General features: G+C 44.6%; 1 protein-coding gene across 1 annotated transcript in view; it reads right to left on the reverse strand.

The window, feature by feature from the left end:
• Positions 1-3,404: 3,404 nt before the first annotated feature.
• LOC134456635 (dual specificity protein phosphatase 7-like) overlaps positions 3,405-11,331 on the reverse strand; it is an 8,521-nt gene continuing 594 nt past the window's right edge. Inside the window, exons 1-3 of the mRNA XM_063208066.1 lie at positions 11,236-11,331; positions 10,209-10,670; positions 3,405-6,994 (exon numbers count right to left, since the gene is read on the reverse strand). The exon at positions 11,236-11,331 is cut by the window's right edge and continues 594 nt beyond it. Of these exons, the coding sequence (XP_063064136.1) occupies positions 6,681-6,994; positions 10,209-10,670; positions 11,236-11,331 (872 nt within the window). The 3' untranslated portion in view covers positions 3,405-6,680. The remainder of the gene's footprint in view (positions 6,995-10,208; positions 10,671-11,235) is intronic.

Here is an 11,331-nt window from a genome sequence, read left to right on the forward strand (position 1 = left end):
TGCTCTTGACCTGGCTAGTTGCAACGCTGAAAGTGTTGCATCACTAGGAGCGCACGGCCTGGCTAGCGGAACACAGCAGCCCTGTCCTCGCCTCTGCTTCCAGGGCCCCCCGCGTGGGAGAGCAGCCTCTAATCCAGCCTGCCATCCATCCAGCACTCGTTCCCTCGCTCCCACCCTCGCACCCTCCCTCGCTCCCACCCTCACTCCCACCCTCGCTGCATTACTCAGCTGGCTGCCGAGCAACAGTAAATGGGCTGCAGATATGATTCATGGGATTAGAGATTGTAATCTCTCCACAACAGGAAATGAAATCGGATGCACACAGACATCAAAAGGAACAGCGCTGCACTGCACAATCCGAGGTGCAGGGGCGGGAGGGTGGGGCCGGGACTATAGGGGCGGCAAGCAGGGCATTTGCCCCTGGGCCCAGGGCCCTCCTGTATTGGTCTTGGGGGCCCTATTGTGACCATGGCAGGCCGTATGTGGGGCCCCGTCAGTGTCTTGCCTTGGGGCCCTGTGTGCAATTGTTCCGCCCCTGCCGAGGTGTTCAATGGTTCTGGTCCGGATGTTCTGTGCGGACTGGAGGAGGAGGCTTTGCCAAGCTCATTCAGCTGCTGCTCTGCAGTCCAATCTATGAGGGAGGGAATGAACAGAACCTGTTGTGCTGTTGAATGACTGTGTTCATTTTTCCCCCTTTCACCGTGTTATTAAGTAAATGATAGGTTACCAACTAACATGCAGTGCATGGCGCTACATCCATTGTGGTAATGAAACTAGATGGTAATGAAACTAGATGTGGAGTTCCATAAATAAGAAAATAAGATGACCTGGGGCCTGCGGAAACATTCTTTACGGACTCTTTGACAGCAATACACTTGTGGCTTGTTTGTAATAAGATTACAGTCCAATGATCATTGGATTTTAGGTAAGTAAGGGGCCATGTTTCTGAAATCGGATCCGAAAAGGGCTGAATTAAATTATTCCACTCTCGCGGTCAAGGGGAAAATGAACAGAAGTTTCTCGCAGTGCCTTGCTAGGCCGCAGAGTGCACGTTGCCAAATTGTAAGATTAGGATTAAGCAAGCCATGTCCGGGAGAGAGTTGGATGCCAAGTCTAGGCCAAGCACGCTTGTTCAAGATGCGGGGAAAAACATTTCACATGAGATTTCAATGATTTAGACTCGATTACTTTCATACACACACACACACAAACACACACACACATACACGGAAAGATTCCAACCATCTGGTGGTGCAGCTACATGAAACAGCCACTGTTGGTGTATGGAGACAGCAAGTCTGTCTTGTGTGGATCAAATTATAGCCTGAATGTCATCATCTCACTGTGCGAGTGTTTGCTACCGCAGTCAACACACTGGCTCAGAGTCGGCTCAGCCTCTGCAAGATGAGAAGGTGCTTGTGTTGCAGCCACGCCTCAGACACTTGGTCAGGCACAGCTGTGAACTTGCCTAATTGTAATGCAATGTGCTCAATGTGAATGACAGAGGATGAGCTTTACTTTTTTTCTCCACCAGATGTGCAAATGCTCTGACAACCATGCTCTGTCTGTTGGGATGGTGTTGTTCTTCCTCTGCCCTCACACCCTCTCCTCTCCTCTCCTCTCTTCTTTTCTCCCCTCTCCTCTCCTCTCCTCTACTTTCCTCTCCTCCCCTCCCCTCCTCTCCTCTCCTCTCCTCTCCTGCCCTCCCTTCTTCCCCCCGACCATCCATCCCCTCTTTGCTTTTTTTTCTCTCGCTGTTTTTTTATAGCGACCCATCCGCCCCCGTGCTGTTCCGGTGAGAGCAGATGAAGAGGGTGAGCGGCTCTCCTTCCTCTTCAGCAGATGAGGACACACACACGCACACGCACGCGCGCACACACACATACACACACACAGGGTTCCAGCAGGCCGTGTATGATTTCGCTTACTGGAAAAGAGGTGACTGAGTTTCTTGCTCAGAGTTATTCAGCACAGTGTTCTTATCGATCCACCATCTCATATGAGCGTACGACATGTTATCAGCTCCAGATAACGGATGCATGAAACCGGATGGATGTTGTAAGGCCACGTCTACACAGGCCCTTATTTCATCATCTCATGTGCACAAGACTACCGCTTACAAATTACTTTCATCTCACAATGATCAGGACACTACTTGAATTTTTAATTCTTTTATATAATGTAATGTGTAGTTATATTTTCCATCTTGGCTGTTCTACGCCACTTTTCCATGGTCGTGTTGCATACATGCATGAAATGGGCACTGTAAAGAATCTGTGTCGTCAGATCACATCGTTTTAATGTTTCATTTGAAAAATCAAAAGCTATAGCCAGCTGAGGTCCTTTTGCAATATTTATAGACGGTGGTGATTACTTCTGAGTTTTTGACGCGTAGGCCTTATTTCTGGCCTCCTCTGTTCTAATCTTTTTCAATCCGTTTCAACTGAGGGAGGGCTTGCTAGAGTGTGGAATCAATATCGATTTGTGGCGTTATCACCTCAGATGTCCTTCAGCAGGGAAGGATGGCTCACCCGCATACAGGGCATTTTCCCGGTGGGCCGACAGTACTCAGGAGCCGATGCTGTTGCTTTTGTTGTTGTTTTTTGGGGGGTTTCCCCCTTAGAGACTGGCCCACCATTTAGAAGAGGCAGCCCATTAGTCTGTTTGGTAACAATTTATTTTAGGGAGACATCTATTAGCACTAAGACATACAATGTTAATGCCTGCGTAAATAAGTTGTAAGGCATGTACTAAGCAAAAGCTAAGGCCTACTAGGTCCAGGTTAAATTGGTAATAAATCCCTTATTGTGCATGAAAAAGACATTTGTGAATACATGCCTAACAAATGCTTTGTACATGCCTTACAAGTTACTTATACAGGCACACTGTATGTATTAGTGCTAATAGATGTATCCCTAAAATAAAGTGTTACCGTCCCTTTTAATATACACAATGGACTGAGCCATAATATTGTAGAAAAGTTAATAGAAAAATTCAGCAAAAATGCCTGGGCTGAATTTTTCTCCCACACAAGCCCTGTACTTCAGCAAGGGATGAAGTCATGGCCATGGTCGTGCGCCGTGCGTGTATCCCTGGGTTGGCCCAAGACTCCTTGCAATAATTACAACCTTATCTGGAAAACACATAAGATGGGAACTGCTCTTCTGCTATGCTGCAGCAGTGTGGGAAAACCTGTATGCAGAAAACATGTCCTGCATCATCTCGCTTCACTGCTAAATCAAGGAAACTTGTGGAACATGTTCCCTTATCCCTCCATAATAAATGATATATTTATTATGTCTTATTTGCCTTATTAAATATTTTAAAAATGCACTATTTACTACTTAACCATTTTAAAAAATGAAGATGTACTTAGAATTTCCTAGCTTTCCACTTTTTGACTATGACTATTTCAACTTTTTTTGCGCATCCATTCTTAGCCTACTGAAAAAAAACAACAGAAAACCATGAGCTGGCGTTGTTGTTTTTTTGCCTAGGTGGGGGGAGGGTGAGAGCGACACTGAAGCGGTAGTGGGGGCAGTGGTGGTGGTGGAGGTGCAACAGGACGTGAGGCGTCCCTGGCCTGCGCTCGCTTGATATACTGCTGAAAATATCTGGTTTCCGCATGTCACTTTTTTGTGAGCGAAAGGGAAGTGGTGGTGTTTGTGGTGGTTTCGAAGCGAGATCACGCTGAGCTGGGCTGGCCACACAGGCCTCGCCTCGCCTCGTCGACTGACAGGCCCCTGAGGAACAGGAAGCCAGGGCCGCGCTTCTGACAGAACCAGGAAGTCCAACCACACCTAGAGGCTGGAGGCCGCAGACCCAAAGCACAGCACAGGCGCTTCACATCCTCTCGCAAACGCAAACACAGCCAATTTCCAGGCAACTGTGTGAGTGTGTGTCTGTGTGTGTGTCTGTGTGTGTGTGTGTGTGGGAGCACTGTCAACAACAAAGACTCTGTCAGTTCACTCTAACGGACCTTTTTGTGTTTGCCCTGCTAAGTTGGGCCGCGTGAGAATCACCATATAGATGGCAGATAAGATACTACTTGTTCATTTTATGTTAAATATACTGATTCTAGAACTTGTTCATGGCATAAAGATTCGATTCTACTTCATTGACAAGGAAACCACTTTTCAGATAAGATGACAAATTGACACCTTGTTTAGTTGTTTGTATAAACATATATTTCACGGATCATGAAATACATCAGTAGAATTAAAACCTTCATGAACAAAAACAACAAACCCCTTTGTGTAGCAAATACAGTATGCATACATACTACATCACTGCAGCTTGCATTTTAAACAAATGCATACCCATACATACGACAGCACTTTTGACCATTCTTAGAGGCGAACATGACTGGGTGAGCGACATTTGAAAATCCCTGAAACACAGCCCACAGAGACATGCAAATCATTCTCTCATTTGTCTGCACCGGCAAGCTGCCTTTCATTGGCATTTAGTTCATTGATACTTTCTCACGGCATCACACACACACACACACACACACACACACACACACACACACACACACACACACACACACACACACACACACACACACACACACACACACAGCCATCAGTGTTGACAAACATCTGAAATCACCTGGCATTCATCTGGGAAAATAACAAAACAAAATGAAGGGTGATGGGTTGGGGGTGGGGTAACCAGTAAGTCCATGTGACAGTGTTGATGAGAACCTCATTGGTCTCGGTCTCAGTACAGGTTTAGAAGGGGTTCTAACTCTACTGTAGTTGTTGAATAGCACTGGAAAGCCATTGGGTCAAAGACGTGCAAAATGGCAATGTCATTCAGTGTAACGGATGCCTTCTGCTGACTGTAACTGTAAAAAACATGACTCTTTTTATTTATTTATTGTTACAGGGAATTCATGAAAGCCTCTGCTGTCATCCATTCACTTGAAACAATTTAAAAATTATGTTTTTTTGCAGTTACAGTCGGCGGAAGGTGTCCGTAACACTGAATGACAAAGACGTCTTTGACCCCATTGTAGACAAAAGGCAACAGGATTGAGAGATGACCAAAAAACCAAACATGTTCAACTGGTGGGCTTTTTTTTCAGGCTTTTCAGACATGAGCCTCCAATTTCCCTGTCAAAATAAGTCCATTCGATAGCTGCGTGTGAAGAGTTGTCACATGCACAATCCATTTCTGATCTCTCTATGCATGTGTTTAAAACGAAAAACACATTTGAAACTCTTTTTGGTCGTATGATTAATAGAACATAATATTTCACATCCATATGGAGGTTTTTTTTGTGGAGAAAATATACATTTTTATATAACAGTCTTTAAAAAAATGCTCTGGTTATTTAAGGCCAGCTTAAAGACACCCATTGCCCTCGGAAGGGTACCGTATAAAGAAACGCCCACGTAAAAGCTTTGGTCCAAAGACGGATCTTCTCTGCACTCTTCTGTGCTTGTTCTTCAAAAGTCAATTGTAAATATGTCTTTCAAAAAGCACCTCCATGACTGCCTTGAAAATTCCCACAGCTTGCATTTCCCTCTCTCTCTCTCTGATCGCCCACCTGGGCCTTTCATTTCATCACTCTCTTCACACATACATACACACCCACGCTAATAACAGTCATTATCAAAACAAAACAAAAAACAAAAAAAGTTCAGTTATACATTATGGAGTACATACAATACAACGTGGTACGGAGGCTGGTAATGCAAGGCTTGGAGGTGGTGAAGATTATCCCCGAGTAAATGCAAATCTTTTGGTTGGAGTCTAAAAACGCTCCCCCTCGCCCCCCTCACCCATCAGGGCCCAATAGATGAACCAGCAATGCTCTGACACTCACAACATCACAGGACATCAGACAATGGCAGACTAGCTGTGCTGGGGGGATACTGATAGCGATGGACTACTATCAGATGATGGTTGTTGTTTTTTTCTATACATTCTACATGTATAAAACATTAAAAAGTTACTGTATTATACTCTGTTATCAGGGCTATGGCTTGAGCCTCTATTGCTTGTTATTTTACTACCAAAATGAGCCCTTTTTTAAAAACGGTTACCTTTTTCATGTCTTATATGTTAGCAGTAAGCATTATGATTAGCATAGTATTTGGTTTTCAGAAGACATTGTTCTGTCTTGTGTTCTAAATTCTTAAGTGACCCACTCTAATAATAAAAAATACCATTTTTTTATATTATTTACATTGTTAGGAAATTAAACATTCATGCATATGAGTGCGCTTTTCCACAAGAGCTTTGAAGGTTTGTTTACACAGAAATACATTTTTCCCAGAAAAAAAGGGAATTCATGTCTGGGCCACCATACTGTGGTTCAAAAGAGTTACGTAGCACGTCTGCTTCAAAAAAGTAGAGTGCCCTTTGCTCTCTTCCTCCATGAAAGTCATTGCATCATTTGTGCATTACTTATTTCAGAGTACTGAGCTTCCAGAAAACCGACACGCGTGTTCTTCATTGAACTCCCGTAAAACTCCCACCGAAAAGTCAACCATCCTCAAGTGACAAATCTCTCCAGAAAGGTTCTCTTCCGATTAGCCTTTAGCGTAGATTAGCCTTTAGCGTAGTCAAAAGACTAGTCCTGACTAGTCCAGAAAGGTTCCCCTTTTGGGTTACGACCATCACACAAAGTGAGTGAGAGAGTTTAAACGAACCCCCACCTCCCCACCTCATGTCGTCTCTAGAGTGTCCAGCTGGAAGACGTTGTGATTGGTCGGCGTGGAGAAGTAGAGCGGCCCGTTGGTGTCGGGGGGGCAGTTGTCGCAGGGGCTGCTGAGGCCCAGCGTCCGTTCGAAGTCCAGCAGCTGCCCCATGAAGTTGAAGTTGGGCGAGATGTTGGACTTCTTGCGCTTGACGAAGTCGTAGGCGTCGTTGAGGGACAGGCTGAGGTGCTGCATCAGGTAGGCCACCGTCACCGTCACCGAGCGGCTGATGCCAGCCAGGCAGTGCACCAGCACGCCGCAACGCTTGGAGCGCGCCTCGTCTGCAGAGACAACGCAATCATCAAGTCAAGTCAGCTTTTATTGTCATATGCACTTTCTTCATATGCACAAGTCATACAGGAAAATGAAACAAATTACGTTTTCTCTCTCTATACCATGCCAAGACATAGACAGACATACACAAGACTGACATTTTACAGACTGACATTAAGTGCAAGACAGGACAGGTAACAGTGATGGACTAGTAACAAAAAGTGATCATTAATAAATAATAATAATAATCATAAGAATGAAATAACGATGACGTGAAAATGTTATTATAATCTAGCGAGTTAACTTCTTTCACAGTTTGCTTGATCTATAAAAGAGGGTGGTAATGCTAAGGGGATAATGGCGTAATAACAATATCTAGGTAACTATTATAATAATAAATAACCATTACTCTAATTATAAATATATCAATTAATCCTTGACAGTGTTCCAGTATTCAATGGCTCCTCTTCATACTCTGTCAGCATTAGTGCCATCATGTCTGACCCAGTGGATTACCAATGGCCTCAACCTTCTCCACGTGAGGTTAGGTGTGAGCTACTACACAAACATGTAATTTGCACTCAGAATATTGGTCTGTTTTGTTATGCACACGGGGCTTTTGTGTCTGATGTAGCCATTTCTGGTGCTGTCAATTCTAATACAGCCGAGCCCAAGCAAGTTTTTCTATTTGTTTTTCCTGTTAAGTGTTGCTACGGGCTAAAATCATGCCAGAGAGAGGTTCCATTGGCCCATTGTTTCCTGGCTCTATTATGGCCCCCTTAGGCAGACCTAGGCAGACCTAAGGACTGTTCTATTCATTGTAGGAGCATTATGACATGCCCCTTTAGGCAGACCGGAACCTGGTCGCGTTAGGTGCCCATAGAAACCTATTACTTGGCATTTCTCTATTAAAGAATCTCTGATCATGCAGTCTATTACGAACTTCTTACTATGTTACTTTCTATTATATTCATCACTCACCACATCCAGCCTCAGCGTCTTTCGTTTATGCTACAACATCATTCATCTGTTCTATCATACATTATATCTTTCACCGTCAGCCATGTTAGCGTCATCGTTGAACACGGTCATTATACCACAATCTTTTTGTGGCCTTCATCAGTGATCAGCACCACCATCGTTAAAGCACTCATTATCCATTTGTCCCCTTCACTGACTAACACCCTCATGATGAAGCCATGCCTAAGCTTACACCCTCTTCCACTTCATCAACATGATCACTAACATCATTCCCAGGACACATCTTCTAGCTCTAGATGTACTCATTTTTAAAACCATTACCATCATTATCATCATCATCATCATCATCATCATCACTATATGCCTCATCAGCGGCGTAATGAAAGCCCTTACCATTACATTTATATGTACTGTGTGCATTCGTCTTTCACAACTACATCCAGCCTCTAATCACCACCAACATTCAATTTTAATACGAATCACGCAGTACTTCTTCTGGGTAGCCCCCCCGTCCTCCTCACTGCCTGCCTGCCTGCCTGTGTGCAACTTTTTCACTCTCTTGATTCGACAGCCAGCTCATGTTTATGCATGCATTATTGATGCCGTATCCTTCCCATATTAATTTTGAATAAGTTATTCACACTCAGTTACGACGCTGCGGGCTACACTCCAGGCACTGAGGGTCTCTCTCTCTCTCTCTCTCTCTCTCTCTCTCTCTCTCTCTCTCTCTCTCTCTCCTGCCTAATGTGCATGGCGCCATTACCCACGCAGGCGGCAACTACATGATGATTAGGTGTTCCTCCGGATACATATTATTCAGTGGTGCCGTAGAGTACTCACTACAGTGTTATTATTATTAGGCTTCCCTTTCGCTTATTTCCATCCGTCTCGGCCTGATTAGCATTTTGTGCCAATGGCTCCGCGTCCATACAACAACAGAGAGCATCTGTCAGTGTCACGAAATCAACACAAGCGACCAACAAACTACACACACACAAACACAAGAAGCTCTATGCGGCCAGCCCTCTCTATGCGGTTAATTTAGTGCCAAACTAAAAGACTTGCGCAAGGAAATGCGTGACATACTGAGGCGCAAGTGTGGACAACCCTGACGAAAGATAATTCACAGCGGGGGCCGTGAGAGAGAGGAATATCATACCACCCATTGGAAAACTACCGTACTTGACTTTTAAAAACAACACATCCACAATAATGCCGTGGATGTCAGCATATGAGTCAACATGTGTAGTAGCTGTGGTGTAATGGATAATAAGATAATGAGTTAATCTTGTGATGGGAGAGAGTGTGATGGTTTGATTCCTGTACCAGTGTGTAAGTAGGAGATTGAGTAACAAGTTCTCTCCCTATCTCCACAACACTCTAGTCCACTCTTATCTTAGGAGTGTGCATATTAGCAAGGCTTATCACATGGGATCTACTCGGGGCCGGATTATCCATAAGGGCCAGCGGCACAGTGCCCAGGCCAGGGCCACCAACCATTTTTGACCAGTGAAGGGGCACCACAAGACACAAACTTATAAGTGATACCGTCCCATTTTTGGAAATAAGCTCATATTACACCTCCCCTTCAGTTAAATAATTGAGTTTTACCTTTCTCCTGTATTTTCAACCGTTCTCTGAGTACGGCAGTGCAAATTTTGCCTCCATGCTAGCAGTTTACATTGAGTCCTATGAGACCAGCTGGCGGCTAACTGGTCTCATAGGAGTCCATGCTAACGGCTAGCTTGGAGGTAAATTTTGCACTGCCGTACTCAGAGAACGGTCTAAAGTACAGAAGAAAGGTAAAACTCAATTATTTCACTCAAGGGGCTGTGTAATACGAGCTTATTTCCAAAAATGGGACAGTATCACTTTAACAAGTTGTTTATAAAGGGGGCACCAGTGAGTTATAGTGCCTGAGGACACCACATTGGCTTAAGACGCTCCTGGATCTACTACCCCTGTACCAATTACAAAGTTTTCATTTCAGAGGAGCGCAAAACACTGCGTTATAAATGTGTTGTTACCAGAATGGCAATGACCGAGTCGTAGTGCATTACTACAGGACCTGTGTTATGTCATAGTACGTGTAGAGTAATACTATGGTAATTAACCTTTAAATGACTATTACAGCGTGCCTCACATTATGCATTATGGGTCTACATCCTATGTGAAAAAAATCACACTATGCAAAGCCAAAGCACAATTTTTCACTGGTGTGACGAGCTCCCAATCACTCACCGATGAAGGAGATGGCCTCTGGAAAGAACTGCGACAGGTTCTGGCTCCAGTGATCGGAGATGGGGATCTGCTTGTACCTGAAGCGGCCCTCCTGCTCGAACATGTTGGGCAGGTTGGGCGTCACGTTGAGGATGTACTTGATGTCGTACTTGCTGAGCACGTCCAGGTTGCTGGAGTCCTTGGCGCAGCCCAGGTACAGGTAGGGCAGGATCTCCACGGGGAAGGCCACCTGTTGGCTGTTGTTGTGGCTGCCGCCGCCGCCACTGCTGCTGGATAGGGGGCTCTCCTCGCTCTCGGTGGCGCTACACAGCTCCCGGTCCGACTCGCCGTCCGAGCAGTCGGAGCTGATGCGCAGGCCTCCCAGGCCCAGGACGGAGGCCGGGGGTGAGGTGCTGGGACAGGAGACGTCCAGGAGCGTCTCGCAGTGTTCTGGATAGTCGGTCTGGAAGGTGACAAAACCCCCTGAGGGACAAGGCAGAGAAGAAAACAAAAACAAACAAGAGCATGGATGAGTGACAAGCAGTTTTGAGTTGTATTTAGGAAGCATGGAGTGTGTTTCAACACTCCTCTAGAGAAACAACTTAACTTCCCTGTATTTTGACAGGGTTGACCAAGTGCTTACTGTTTTCCTGTGTTGCAATCAAACTGACACAAGTTGGAAGGGGGTGAAAAATGAATTTCTTTTTTGTATAATGCAGTAATACAGAGTATTTTAACGCAGAGTAATACCACACTTATTCATATTCTAAACCAATTAACCAAACTTCCCAACAATAATTAAAACAGAAACAAAACAAGAAAAACAAATTTAATACATCTGTAATAAATGTTGCAATAATTATTAATATACACAAATACAATAAATCAAAGCACTACACTCTTAAGGCCTATGTTTTCTTACCCATTTTGACAGGAAGCAACAAGCAGTTTCAAAATAATAATTTAAAAAAAATACATGACACGTTCAGGGCAAGAAATAGGCTATTTGAAAACTTCAGAGCACTATAATCACCAAATGGGTTCTCACCTTGCAGGTAGTATGCTTGGCACCCTTCCTCCCAGAGCTTTTGAAGGAGAAGTCCCAAAACTGAAGTCGTTCCCGAGTGCATCTCCGAAGTGCATT

Source organism: Engraulis encrasicolus, chromosome 10 (genome assembly GCF_034702125.1).
Source record: "Engraulis encrasicolus isolate BLACKSEA-1 chromosome 10, IST_EnEncr_1.0, whole genome shotgun sequence".
NCBI classification, from domain to species: Eukaryota; Metazoa; Chordata; class Actinopteri; order Clupeiformes; family Engraulidae; genus Engraulis; species Engraulis encrasicolus.